The sequence below is a fragment of the Argiope bruennichi genome, chromosome 11 (assembly GCF_947563725.1).
Source record: "Argiope bruennichi chromosome 11, qqArgBrue1.1, whole genome shotgun sequence".
NCBI lineage: Eukaryota > Metazoa > Arthropoda > Arachnida > Araneae > Araneidae > Argiope > Argiope bruennichi.
The window spans coordinates 89618512-89632804 of record NC_079161.1 but is presented as its reverse complement, the minus strand read 5'-3'; the positions used below and the strand labels follow the sequence as shown (position 1 = coordinate 89632804).

Sequence of the window (14293 nt, the reverse complement as noted above, 5' to 3'; positions counted from 1 at the left end):
CGGATACATCCTATTGCTACCCGCATTTTATTCACTTTGCGTTTACTGAAAAACAATGGTTTTAATATAATTTTTTGTTGGGTTCCGAGTCATGTAGGAATCTCGGGTAATGAAAAGGCCGACTCGGCTGCAAAATCTGCGACATCTGACTTAAGGACTGGAATACCGTATTGTGACATTAAGATGGCATTCTCCCGCCATATAATTTCCTCCTGGCAAGAAACATGGGATCGGCAGACGCATAATAAACTGCACTCTATAAAACCTACAATTGGTTTTTGGCCCGTTCTATCTATACGTGAGATGGATGTCAAACTGACTCGTCTCCGTATAGGACACACACGATACACCCATAGGCATCTCCTTTCTGGTGAGAGGGCACCAGTGTGTCCTACATGTCATGTAGATTTTAGCATCAAACATATTTTAATTGAATGTCCTGTTTTTAACTCTGTACGTGTTTACCACTTTTCAACATCTTCAACAACTTTAGAGGACTTGGTGGGAGAAAAATTCCACCGAAATATTTTTAACTTTTTACGAGCCATTCGTTTTTATACTTGCATTTAGAACCTTTTACCGTTTGTTAGTTTTGCATGGTCTCATTGCTTTTCATTAAGTTTTCATCACCCATGTTGATATTATACTGCCAGAAATTTGATTTTTAAAGTGCTATAATTTAACCAGTTTTATGTTGATATCATAGATTTTATATTTTATAATCTGCTCTTAATTTACCGTTTGCTTGGCGCAGTATAACCAAACATGGTTCTTGCGCCATTAAACCACAAACAAACAAACAAACAAACCTCGCTGATGATAGGTACCAACTTCAGATCAATAGTTGGTACCATCTCTTTTGCAATATTCACCATCTCTTCCCTGTAGGCCTCACCCACATGAACCTCTGCTGGCTTCGGCAACTGTTCCAGCACTGCTCGCAGCAATTGTGTGTATAAAGAGAGTGACATTTTGCTAGAAATGAAGTGAGACAGTCGCACGAGCTTTTATATATACTGTGAGTTGGCGCATGCTCAGTGTGATCCCTTTTGAATAATATCTGCACAAAGTCCAAAGCTAATTTATTGTCCAAGGCTGGTTCAGTGAGGAATGGGATCCATTTTTATTCTAAAAAAATTCTCAATGCCTCGTACTACCGCCAGCCAACGATGACATTTCTTCTTGCAATATAGGCACTTTTCAATTTTCTTTCGGCTGTTTAAAATAAAAGTTTGATGCTTTAATTTTAAACGGCCAAAGAATTTTTTGTAATAACGTTTTGTTTTCAAGTCTGCAAAGAAGAGATGCGTACCATGGGTCTGTGCCAATGCCTTTCTCAAACGCTTAGGGTGCAGCTTATCGGACGAATGGGAGACGTGTCCGTCTGTCAATGTGAATCCCTTTTCATCAATGCATAGAACCATCATGGTCATTTGATGCTTATACTCTTGAGTATGAGCCGGCTTCAGCACTTGGTTGCTCTTAGCAGATGGCTCCAGAATAGGAGAGAGAGAAGGTGGAACGACGAGCATGAGTAGATCCAACAGCATGGTTGATTTCAATGTTAAACTCTTGAAACAAGTAGTGCTGTGATGAAAGTGTATTCAGAAATATATATACATGAAGAGACAACACACAACAACAACAACAAAAAAAAAAAACGTTTTTTTTTTTTTTTTTTTTACTTTCTTCTTCTTCTTTACACACTAACGTTAAACAAAAAATTTCTTGCCCCGCTGAAGGTACATACTTTTACTGTTTAACATGGCATGTTTAACAGAGACAAAGAGTCATGAATATCATGGATCAATGATGTGGAATGCATTCTATCGGAATTTTTCTAATGAAATTCAGTCCACAAACAGCCACCCATCTCACACAATTCCTTTTACAGGTGGGGCAATCCCCAGCATCATTATTCAATACAATGACTGATATGTCATTGGTTTTGTTTACCAGTCTCCAACGAACTTGGGTGGCCGTATCCGTCACGTATAAGGTTGTTATCTTCATATCGGCCACATGTTGTAATAGCTTCCTCTCAAAATCTGGATCATTTTCTACGACGTAGGAAGTGATACCATTCGTCAGACAATATGCATGGTTCCGGAAGCATAATACTCCCATACCATGTCGGTGATGGTATTGTTGAATAGATCTCCAAGGAGAAATACGAATTTTTACGCTCTTTTATACTAATAGAGTTCCTTAGAGTTTGAAGTATGTAAAACATACTTACCAAAGGGTACAAGCGCCATTTTCTTATTCAATAAATTCGAATAGATATATCCACAATTTTTACGCTCTTTTATACTAATAGAGTTCCTTAGAGTTTGAAGTATGTAAAACATACTTACCAAAGGGTACAAGCGCCATTTTCTTATTCAATAAATTCGAATAGATATATCCACAATTTTTACGCTCTTTTATACTAATAGAGTTCCTTAGAGTTTGAAGTATGTAAAACATACTTACCAAAGGGTACAAGCGCCATTTTCTTATTCAATAAATTCGAATAGATATATCCACAATTTTTACGCTCTTTTATACTAATAGAGTTCCTTAGAGTTTGAAGTATGTAAAACATACTTACCAAAGGGTACAAGCGCCATTTTCTTATTCAATAAATTCGAATAGATACAGTCGCTCGAAAAAATATATGAGCACCGTAACAGTATGAAAAATTTTTCAAAAATGGAAAACGATGATTTTTGGGTTATAATAAATAATTTAATACGACGATTTTTGGGTTATAATAAATAATTTAATAAAGATGTGGTTTGATAAATAATTTAAATGACTTGAAAGAATGGTGTGGGTTACAATAAATAATTTATTTAATAAAGATGAGTTGTAATACATTAAGCCATTATTTTTAATATTTTGAGTTGATTTAAGCCATTATTTTTAATAAAGATGAGTTATAATAAATACTGATAAGAGTTCCTAGAGTTATTTGGTATACATTTTTTAAATGAAATGTTTCAAATTGCCCTTGTCCAATAATGATAAGAGTTCCTAGAGTTATTTGGTATTATATTCTTAAACATGAGTTATATTTTTTTAATGAAATGTCCTTGTCCAATAATGATAAGAATTCCTAGAGTTATTTAGTATTATATTCTTAAACATAAGTTACATTTTTTAAATGAAATGTTTCAAATTGTCCAATAATGATGACTTTTTAAAAGAATGGTATTATATCCTAGGGTTATTTTTTGGAAGCCATTCAAAGAAATAAATAAATTTTATTTACATTAAAACAAATAAAGCAATTATATATATTAGAAACTAACCATTTAAATAATTTAAAATGAAATGTTTCAAATTGCCCTTGTCCAAGATTGGTCATTTAGAGAACCCAAAAAAACAAAGCCATTCAAATAAATAAATAAATTTTATTTACATTAAAGAAATAAAGCAACATATGAAAATACAAGTTTTTTTTACAGGGGACAAAGTCTTTTTAACTTTAATGGACAATTGTTTTCGTTAAAAATACAAGTTCTTATTGGCACACAATACACATCTTTCTTTTTAATTGTCAGATTTAAAAGTTGGCCTTCCTCCTCATTATCCGGAGGAAGTAATATTGTAGGAGGAGGTAATATGCATTGATTATTTATATTAAAATTCCAAAAATTATCCTGAGGAGGCAATACTGCTGCTGGAGAGTCGTGAGAAGGAGGTAATACTGCTGCTGGAGAGTCATGAGAAGGAGACAATACTGCTGCTGGAGAGTCGTGAGAAGGAGACAATACTGCTGCTGGAGAGTCGTGGAACAAGTCCCTCCCAAATATCTCCAAGAAATTGTTTATCTCCTCTCTTTCTAAACTAAAGTCAATTTCTGGCACAGGTGAGGGCTCCACAAAGGTCTCGGGCAGAAATGAGGGCTCCACAAAGGTTTGATGCACAGGTGAAGGCTCCACAAAGGTTTGATGCACAGGTGAAGGCTCCACAAAGGTTTGATGCACAGGTGAGGGCTCCACAAAGGTGGTTTTGAGTTTCTTAGTTGGCGGTTCACACTCGTGGGCAGGTGTTGGAGGTGGTAGATTATACACTTGGAGTGTAAACTCCTTGTGTGTTTTAAAATTCTGGTAATGTTTCACCAGATCCCACTCCATAATGTCGACAGCAAACAAAGTTTTTTGTACCGTTAGGATGAGGTACATTGTTCCAGGAGGCACGACGTATGTAGAGTTTGGTTTGAGCACATACCTGTCGTACAGAAACTGGTCAATTTCACAGAAACTTCTCCGTGTTATGCAGGGTTTTGCCTTGCACCGAAGGCTCTTGGCAGGCAAATGGTAAATCATGATGGGCGCATCCGACGTCTGTTATACGTGGCCTTCCGCCTGTGCCACATTTCTTAATCCAAACGAGAAATGTTGTTTTACCAGCATCATATTGTCCATTTTGAACAGCAGGCGTTGATCTGAAGTCTTTTTTGCGTTGATGGGGTTCCTCTTTAACTTCATTGTTGTTTTTTTCCAGCTCACTTTCCGGGGTTCAAAAAAGTTCACTTTTTTGGAATCTAGCACGGCCCGCTTGAAATTGTCGACGTACAGTCCTTTCTTCGTCCAGTCAGGTATCGGATGTTGAAATATCCTCAGAGTGCTCAGATCCATATATGATATGAACGCCTCCACTCTATCTTGCACCATGAGGCTCTCGAAGGGTTCCCATTTTCCAGGATGGGCTACGGACACCAAGGCTGACGATTTTGTTGCGGGAAACACGTCCATGCTGACTGCTAAGGTGCTGAATGGTACCGACTGCTTAGCGTGCATCCCTTTTTATACTCAACCTACCCGGAAGTTATAACCGGTTTCCTACCCAGTACATGGTATCACAGTTGCCAAGGACAAACCAAACACGTTTTGGAGGATTATGGCATTTCACGATTAAATCTCCAGATTCAGGAAATGTTCGAAATTTGCAAAATTGTATCATTGGAGGAGACTCGTGGGTGGTAGAGGGTCCAACATCAGACTCGTGGGTAGTAGTGGGTGCAGCATCAGACTCGGGGGTAGTAGTGGGTGCAGCATCAGACTCGGGGGTAGTAGAGGGTCCAACATCGGACTCGGGGGTAGTAGAGGGTTCAACTTCAGATTCAGAGATGGTAGAAGAAGAAGAGGGTGCAACATCAGATTCAGAAATGGTAGAGGGTCCAGCATCGGACTCGGGGGTGGTAGTAGAGGGTCCAGCATCAGAGTTCCTCTTTGAATCTTGTCGAGTTTCTGTTGACAATCTTTTTTGTGGTAAGAGACTCTTTTGTACCTCTAATCGGTACAATTGCAAATCTGTTATAAAATGTTTAATCCAGTCAGTGACAATGATGGCATTTTCACCTGGTTCTTCCACATATATAAGCAGGGGTGATTTTCCAACAATCGTCACAAATTTCCTCATGCCATATTTATAAGCAAAGCCATCAAATAGACATTTTACAAATAATTGAGCCATTTCCGGGTTTTCTGCAGCGATCAAATTTTGAGCCACTTGAAAGTTGACGATATGGGTGTTGAGGGTCTGAGGAGGGATGGTGAAGCCTTTCAAAAGCAATATTTCATGTGCTTGAACCGCCAGGAATTTAAATTGATTTTTGTAACTGCATGGTTTTTTCTTCTTCAACAGCTGTGCAATGTCCAAAAGTCGAAACATCATCTGCCCACTTTCGCTAATGAGTACGGCCACCGGAGGAAGATAGGGAGTAAAAGCGATTTGAAACCACATAATGATATAGTTTTGAAAGACTGCAATATTAGGGTGAAGTTATATTCACTCAAAAGTTGAAAAAAAAAATGTTGTTTAGCTTTGTTATAATTACTTTTACATTATTAACATTAGTTTACAGTTTTACATATAATTACTTTTACATTAGATTACAGTTTATTTCTTATACTTTTACATTTTCCAAAGTTGGTTTATTCAATATTCTAAAATTAACATTACCCCCCCCCCCACAAAGCTAGTCTATTCAAATTTTCCCAAAGCTGGTCTATTGCCAAAATTAACTTTAGAATTACAATTTCTGATAAAGTCTCTCTTCAAGGTTGGCACACTCTTGAACCCAAAAAAATGGGAGAGAGCCGATACGACTCGCATCGTATCGGCTCTCTCCCATTTTTTTGGAGGCATTCAGAGGACATTCATGAACGATGCCAAGCATACCCGCAGAGGTTCTTTCTACACAGCGGACAAGACATGTTTTCTTTCATCCACATTTCTAGACATTCTCCATGAAAGTTGTGCCCGCATGAAGTTGTTATTTTCCTATGCAGAGGCTCCGTGCATATCGGGCAATCTCCGAAACAACTTTCTGGCCCTGGGGAAGAGTAGATGGACTCTATGGTTAGTTCCCCTAATCTGGTCCATTTGTCCATTTCGCTCATATGCTTATCGTAATTGCGATAGAGCGTCATGGCAAATTCCATCAGACGGGGGATCCCTTCTGTCTTCCACAAAAACCATTGCAGTCCATCCTTTTTCCGTGCAAACGATTTCAACTCCTCGCTGATGATAGGTACCAACTTCAGATCAATAGTTGGTACCATCTCTTTTGCAATATTCACCATCTCTTCCCTGTAGGCCTCACCCACATGAACCTCTGCTGGCTCCGGCAACTGTTCCAGCACTGCTCGCAGCAATTGTGTGTATAAAGAGAGTGACATTTTGCTAGAAATGAAGTGAGACAGTCGCACGAGCTTTTATATATACTGTGAGTTGGCGCATGCTCAGTGTGATCCCTTTTGAATAATATCTGCACAAAGTCCAAAGCTAATTTATTGTCCAAGGCTGGTTCAGTGAGGAATGGGATCCATTTTTATTCTAAAAAAATTCTCAATGCCTCGTACTACCGCCAGCCAACGATGACATTTCTTCTTGCAATATAGGCACTTTTCAATTTTCTTTCGGCTGTTTAAAATAAAAGTTTGATGCTTTAATTTTAAACGGCCAAAGAATTTTTTGTAATAACGTTTTGTTTTCAAGTCTGCAAAGAAGAGATGCGTACCATGGGTCTGTGCCAATGCCTTTCTCAAACGCTTAGGGTGCAGCTTATCGGACGAATGGGAGACGTGTCCGTCTGTCAATGTGAATCCCTTTTCATCAATGCATAGAACCATCATGGTCATTTGATGCTTATACTCTTGAGTATGAGCCGGCTTCAGCACTTGGTTGCTCTTAGCAGATGGCTCCAGAATAGGAGAGAGGGGAGGTGGAACGACGAGCATGAGTAGATCCAACAGCATGGTTGATTTCAATGTTAAACTCTTGAAACAAGTAGTGCTGTGATGAAAGTGTATTCAGAAATATATATACATGAAGAGACAACACACAACAACAACAACAACAAAACGTTTTTTTTTTTTTTTTTTTTACTTTCTTCTTCTTCTTCTTTACACACTAACGTTAAACAAAAATTTTCTTGCCCCGCTGAAGGTACATACTTTTACTGTTTAACATGGCATGTTTAACAGAGACAAAGAGTCATGAATATCATGGATCAATGATGTGGAATGCATTCTATCGGAATTTTTCTAATGAAATTCAGTCCACAAACAGCCACCCATCTCACACAATTCCTTTTACAGGTGGGGCAATCCCCAGCATCATTATTCAATACAATGACTGATATGTCATTGGTTTTGTTTACCAGTCTCCAACGAACTTGGGTGGCCGTATCCGTCACGTATAAGGTTGTTATCTTCATATCGGCCACATGTTGTAATAGCTTCCTCTCAAAATCTGGATCATTTTCTACGACGTAGGAAGTGATAACATTCGTCAGACAATATGCATGGTTCCGGAAGCATAATACTCCCATACCATGTCGGTGATGGTATTGTTGAATAGATCTCCAAGGAGAAATACGAATTTTTACGCTCTTTTATACTAATAGAGTTCCTTAGAGTTTGAAGTATGTAAAACATACTTACCAAAGGGTACAAGGGCCATTTTCTTATTCAATAAATTCGAATAGATATATCCACAATTTTTACGCTCTTTTATACTAATAGTGTTCCTTAGAGTTTGAAGTATGTAAAACATACTTACCAAAGGGTACAAGCGCCATTTTCTTATTCAATAAATTCGAATAGATATATTCACAATTTTTACGCTCTTTTATACTAATAGAGTTCCTTAGAGTTTGAAGTATGTAAAACATACTTACCAAAGGGTACAAGCGCCATTTTCTTCTTCAATAAATTCGAATAGATATATTCACAATTTTTTCGCTCTTTTATACTAATAGAGTTCCTTAAAGTTTGAAGTATGTAAAACATACTTACCAAAGGGTACAAGCGCCATTTTCTTATTCAATAAATTCGAATAGATATATCCACAATTTTTACGCTCTTTTATACTAATAGAGTTCCTTAGAGTTTGAAGTATGTAAAACATACTTACCAAAGGGTACAAGCGCCATTATCGTCTTCAATAAATTCGAATAGATATATTCACAATTTTTACGCTCTTTTATACTAATAGAGTTCCTTAGAGTTTGAAGTATGTAAAACGTACTTACCAAAGGGTACAAGCGCCATTTTCTTATTCAATAAATTCGAATAGATATATTCACAATTTTTACGCTCTTTTATACTAATAGAGTTCCTTAGAGTTTGAAGTATGTAAAACTTACTTACCAAAGGGTACAAGCGCCATTTTCTTATTCAATAAATTCGAATAGATATATTCACAATTTTTACGCTCTTTTATACTAATAGAGTTCCTTAAAGTTTGAAGTATGTAAAACATACTTACCAAAGGGTACAAGCGCCATTTTCTTATTCAATAAATTCGAATAGATACAGTCGCTCGAAAAAATATATGAGCACCGTAACAGTATGAAAATTTTTTCAAAAATGGAAAACGACGATTTTTGGGTTATAATAAATAATTTAATGCGACGATTTTTGGGTTATAATAAATAATTTAATAAAGATGTGGTTTGATAAATAATTTAAATGACTTGAAAGAATGGTGTGGGTTACAATAAATAATTTATTTAATAAAGATGAGTTGTAATACATTAAGCCATTATTTTTAATATTTTGAGTTGATTTAAGCCATTATTTTTAATAAAGATGAGTTATAATAAATAATGATAAGAGTTCCTAGAGTTATTTGGTATACATTTTTTAAATGAAATGTTTCAAATTGCCCTTGTCCAATAATGATAAGAGTTCCTAGAGTTATTTGGTATTATATTCTTAAACATGAGTTATATTTTTTTAATGAAATGTCCTTGTCCAATAATGATAAGAATTCCTAGAGTTATTTAGTATTATATTCTTAAACATGAGTTACATTTTTTAAATGAAATGTTTCAAATTGTCCAATAATGATGACTTTTTAAAAGAATGGTATTATATCCTAGGGTTATTTTTTGGAAGCCATTCAAAGAAATAAATAAATTTTATTTACATTAAAACAAATAAAGCAATTATATATATTAGAAACTAACCATTTAAATAATTTAAAATGAAATGTTTCAAATTGCCCTTGTCCAAGATTGGTCATTTAGAGAACCCAAAAAAACAAAGCCATTCAAATAAATAAATAAATTTTATTTACATTAAACAAATAAAGCAACATATGAAAATACAAGTTTTTTTTACAGGGGACAAAGTCTTTTTAAATTTAATGGACAATTGTTTTCGTTAAAAATACAAGTTCTTATTGGCACACAATACACATCTTTCTTTTTAATTGTCAAATTTAAAAGTTGGCCTTCCTCCTCATTATCCGGAGGAAGTAATATTGTAGGAAGAGGTAATATGCATTGATTATTTATATTAAAATTCCAAAAATTATCCTGAGGAGGCAATACTGCTGCTGGAGAGTCGTGAGAAGGAGGTAATACTGCTGCTGGAGAGTCATGAGAAGGAGACAATACTGCTGCTGGAGAGTCGTGAGAAGGAGACAATACTGCTGCTGGAGAGTCGTGAGAAGGAGGCAATACTGCTGCTGGAGAGTCGTGGAACAAGTCCCTCCCAAATATCTCCAAGAAATTGTTTATCTCCTCTCTTTCTAAACTAAAGTCAATTTCTGGCACAGGTGAGGGCTCCAAAAAGGTCTCGGGCACAGGTGAGGGCTCCACAAAGGTCTCGGGCACAGGTGAGGGCTCCACAAAGGTTTGATGCACAGGTGAAGGCTCCACAAAGGTTTGATGCACAGGTGAAGGCTCCACAAAGGTTTGATGCACAGGTGAAGGCTCCACAAAGGTTTGATGCACAGGTGAGGGCTCCACAAAGGTGGTTTTGAGTTTCTTAGTTGGCGGTTCACACTCGTGGGCAGGTGTTGGAGGTGGTAGATTATACACTTGGAGTGTAAACTCCTTGTGTGTTTTAAAATTCTGGTAATGTTTCACCAGATCCCACTCCATAATGTCGACAGCAAACAAAGTTTTTTGTACCGTTAGGATGAGGTACATTGTTCCAGGAGGCACGACGTATGTAGAGTTTGGTTTGAGCACATACCTGTCGTACAGAAACTGGTCAATTTCACAGAAACTTCTCCGTGTTATGCAGGGTTTTGCCTTGCACCAAAGGCTCTTGGCAGGCAAATGGTAAATCATGATGGGCGCATCCGACGTCTGGTATACGTGGCCTTCCGCCTGTGCCACATTTCTTAATCCAAACGAGAAATGTTGTTTTACCAGCATCATATTGTCCATTTTGAACAGCAGGCGTTGATCTGAAGTCTTTTTTGCGTTGATGGGGTTCCTCTTTAACTTCATTGTTGTTTTTTTCCAGCTCACTTTCCGGGGCTCAAGAAAGTTCACTTTTTTGGACTCTAGCACGGCCCGCTTGAAATTGTCGACGTACAGTCCTTTCTTCGTCCAGTCAGGTATCGGATGTTGAAATATCCTCAGAGTGCTCAGATCCATATATGATATGAACGCCTCCACTCTATCTTGCACCATGAGGCTCTCGAAGGGTTCCCATTTTCCAGGATGGGCTACGGACACCAAGGCTGACGATTTTGTTGCGGGAAACACGTCCATGCTGACTGCTAAGCTGCTGAATGGTACCGACTGCTTAGCGTGCATCCCTTTTTATACTCAACCTACCCGGAAGTTATAACCGGTTTCCTACCCAGTACATGGTATCACAGTTGCCAAGGACAAACCAAACACGTTTTGGAGGATTATGGCATTTCACGATTAAATCTCCAGGTTTAGGAAATGTTCGAAATTTGCAAAATTGTATCATTGGAGGAGACTCGTGGGTGGTAGAGGGTCCAACATCAGACTCGTGGGTAGTAGTGGGTGCAGCATCAGACTCGGGGGTAGTAGAGGGTCCAACATCGGACTCGGGGGTAGTAGAGGGTTCAACTTCAGATTCAGAGATGGTAGAAGAAGAAGAGGGTGCAACATCAGATTCAGAGATGGTAGAGGGTCCAGCATCGGACTCGGGGGTGGTAGTAGAGGGTCCAGCATCAGAGTTCCTCTTTGAATCTTGTCGAGTTTCTGTTGACAATCATTTTGTGGTAAGAGACTCTTTTGTACCTCTAATCGGTACAATTGCAAATCTGTTATAAAATGTTTAATCCAGTCAGTGACAATGATGGCATTTTCACCTGGTTCTTCCACACATATAAGCAGGGGTGATTTTCCAACAATCGTCACAAATTTCCTCATGCCATATTTATAAGCAAAGCCATCAAATAGAAATTTTACAAATAATTGAGCCATTTCCGGGTTTTCTGCAGCGATCAAATTTTGAGCCACTTGAAAGTTGACGATATGGGTGTTGAGGGTCTGAGGAGGGATGGTGAAGCCTTTCAAAGGCAATATTTCATGTGCTTGAACCGCCAGGAATTTAAATTGATTTTTGTAACTGCATGGATTTTTCTTCTTCAACAGCTGTGCAATGTCCAAAAGTCGAAACATCATCTGCCCACTTTCGCTAATGAGTACGGCCACCGGAGGAAGATAGGGAGTAAAAGCGATTTGAAACCACATAATGATATAGTTTTGAAAGACTGCAATATTAGGGTGAAGTTATATTCACTCAAAAGTTGAAAAAAAAATGTTGTTTAGCTTTGTTATAATTACTTTTACATTATTAACATTAGTTTATAGTTTTACATATAATTACTTTTACATTAGATTACAGTTTATTTCTTATACTTTTACATTTTCCAAAGTTGGTTTATTCAATATTCTAAAATTAACATTACCCCCCCCCCACAAAGCTAGTCTATTCAAATTTTCCCAAAGCTGGTCTATTGCCAAAATTAACTTTAGAATTACAATTTCTGATAAAGTCTCTCTTCAAGGTTGGCACACTCTTGAACCCAAAAAAATGGGAGAGAGCCGATACGACTCGCATCGTATCGACTCTCTCCCATTTTTTTGGAGGCATTCAGAGGACATTCATGAACGATGCCAAGCATACCCGCAGAGGTTCTTTCTACACAGCGGACAAGACATGTTTTCTTTCATCCACATTTCTAGACATTCTCCATGAAAGTTGTGCCCGCATGAAGTTGTTATTTTCCTATGCAGAGGCTCCGTGCATATCGGGCAATCTCCGAAACAACTTTCTGGCCCTGGGGAAGAGTAGATGGACTCTATGGTTAGTTCCCCTAATCTGGTCCATTTGTCCATTTCGCTCATATGCTTATCGTAATTGCGATAGAGCGTCATGGCAAATTCCATCAGACGGGGGATCCTTTCTGTCTTCCACAAAAACCATTGCAGTCCATCCTTTTTCCGTGCAAACGATTTCAACTCCTCGCTGATGATAGGTACCAACTTCAGATCAATAGTTGGTACCATCTCTTTTGCAATATTCACCATCTCTTCCCTGTAGGCCTCACCCACATGAACCTCTGCTGGCTCCGGCAACTGTTCCAGCACTGCTCGCAGCAATTGTGTGTATAAAGAGAGAGACATTTTGCTAGAAATGAAGTGAGACAGTCGCACGAGCTTTTATATATACTGTGAGTTGGCGCATGCTCAGTGTGATCCCTTTTGAATAATATCTGCACAAAGTCCAAAGCTAATTTATTGTCCAAGGCTGGTTCAGTGAGGAATGGGATCCATTTTTATTCTAAAAAAATTCTCAATGCCTCGTACTACCGCCAGCCAACGATGACATTTCTTCTTGCAATATAGGCACTTTTCAATTTTCTTTCGGCTGTTTAAAATAAAAGTTTGATGCTTTAATTTTAAACGGCCAAAGAATTTTTTGTAATAACGTTTTGTTTTCAAGTCTGCAAAGAAGAGATGCGTACCATGGGTCTGTGCCAATGCCTTTCGCAAACGCTTAGGGTGCAGCTTATCGGACGAATGGGAGACGTGTCCGTCTGTCAATGTGAATCCCTTTTCATCAATGCATAGAACCATCATGGTCATTTGATGCTTATACTCTTGAGTATGAGCCGGCTTCAGCACTTGGTTGCTCTTAGCAGATGGCTCCAGAATAGGAGAGAGAGGAGGTGGAACGACGAGCATGAGTAGATCCAACAGCATGGTTGATTTCAATGTTAAACTCTTGAAACAAGTAGTGCTGTGATGAAAGTGTATTCAGAAATATATATACATGAAGAGACAACACACAACAACAACAACAACAAAACGTTTTTTTTTTTTTTTTTTTACTTTCTTCTTCTTCTTCTTTACACACTAACGTTAAACAAAAATTTTCTTGCCCCGCTGAAGGTACATACTTTTACTGTTTAACATGGCATGTTTAACAGAGACAAAGAGTCATGAATATCATGGATCAATGATGTGGAATGCATTCTATCGGAATTTTTCTAATGAAATTCAGTCCACAAACAGCCACCCATCTCACACAATTCCTTTTACAGGTGGGGCAATCCCCAGCATCATTATTCAATACAATGACTGATATGTCATTGGTTTTGTTTACCAGTCTCCAACGAACTTGGGTGGCCGTATCCGTCACGTATAAGGTTGTTATCTTCATATCGGCCACATGTTGTAATAGCTTCCTCTCAAAATCTGGATCATTTTCTACGACGTAGGAAGTGATACCATTCGTCAGACAATATGCATGGTTCCGGAAGCATAATACTCCCATACCATGTCGGTGATGGTATTGTTGAATAGATCTCCAAGGAGAAATACGAGTCATTCCTCGCCGACGTCGGCACTGGAAAAATGGTCTTTTTCGCATGGGAGGGACCTTAGTGGTCAGCGGCACAGCATTAGGAGATGACATGACCTCAGTGGAAGACGGCACAACATCAGGGGATGGCATGGTAACATCGTCCAATTCTCCATCGGAAACGGTAACAGTCAGAATGAGTTCGT

At 38.1% G+C, this 14293-nt stretch overlaps 2 protein-coding genes across 2 annotated transcripts; both read right to left on the bottom strand.

The window, feature by feature from the left end:
* Positions 1-6152: 6152 nt before the first annotated feature.
* Positions 6153-6674, bottom strand: LOC129956745 (E3 ubiquitin-protein ligase RNF126-B-like). The gene has a single exon (XM_056068683.1). It carries the CDS (start codon positions 6672-6674, stop codon positions 6153-6155), a length of 522 nt encoding a protein of 173 aa, XP_055924658.1.
* Positions 6675-12385: 5711 nt separating this feature from the next.
* On the bottom strand, positions 12386-12907 carry LOC129956744 (E3 ubiquitin-protein ligase RNF126-B-like). The gene has a single exon (XM_056068682.1). The coding sequence runs from the start codon at positions 12905-12907 to the stop codon at positions 12386-12388; it is 522 nt and encodes a 173-aa protein (XP_055924657.1).
* Positions 12908-14293: the final 1386 nt, after the last annotated feature.

Coding starts and splice junctions, on each gene's coding strand:
- LOC129956745 (XM_056068683.1), bottom strand. CDS start 6,674: ATGTCACTCTCTTTATACACACAATTGCTGCGAGCAGTGCTGGAACAG.
- LOC129956744 (XM_056068682.1), bottom strand. CDS start 12,907: ATGTCTCTCTCTTTATACACACAATTGCTGCGAGCAGTGCTGGAACAG.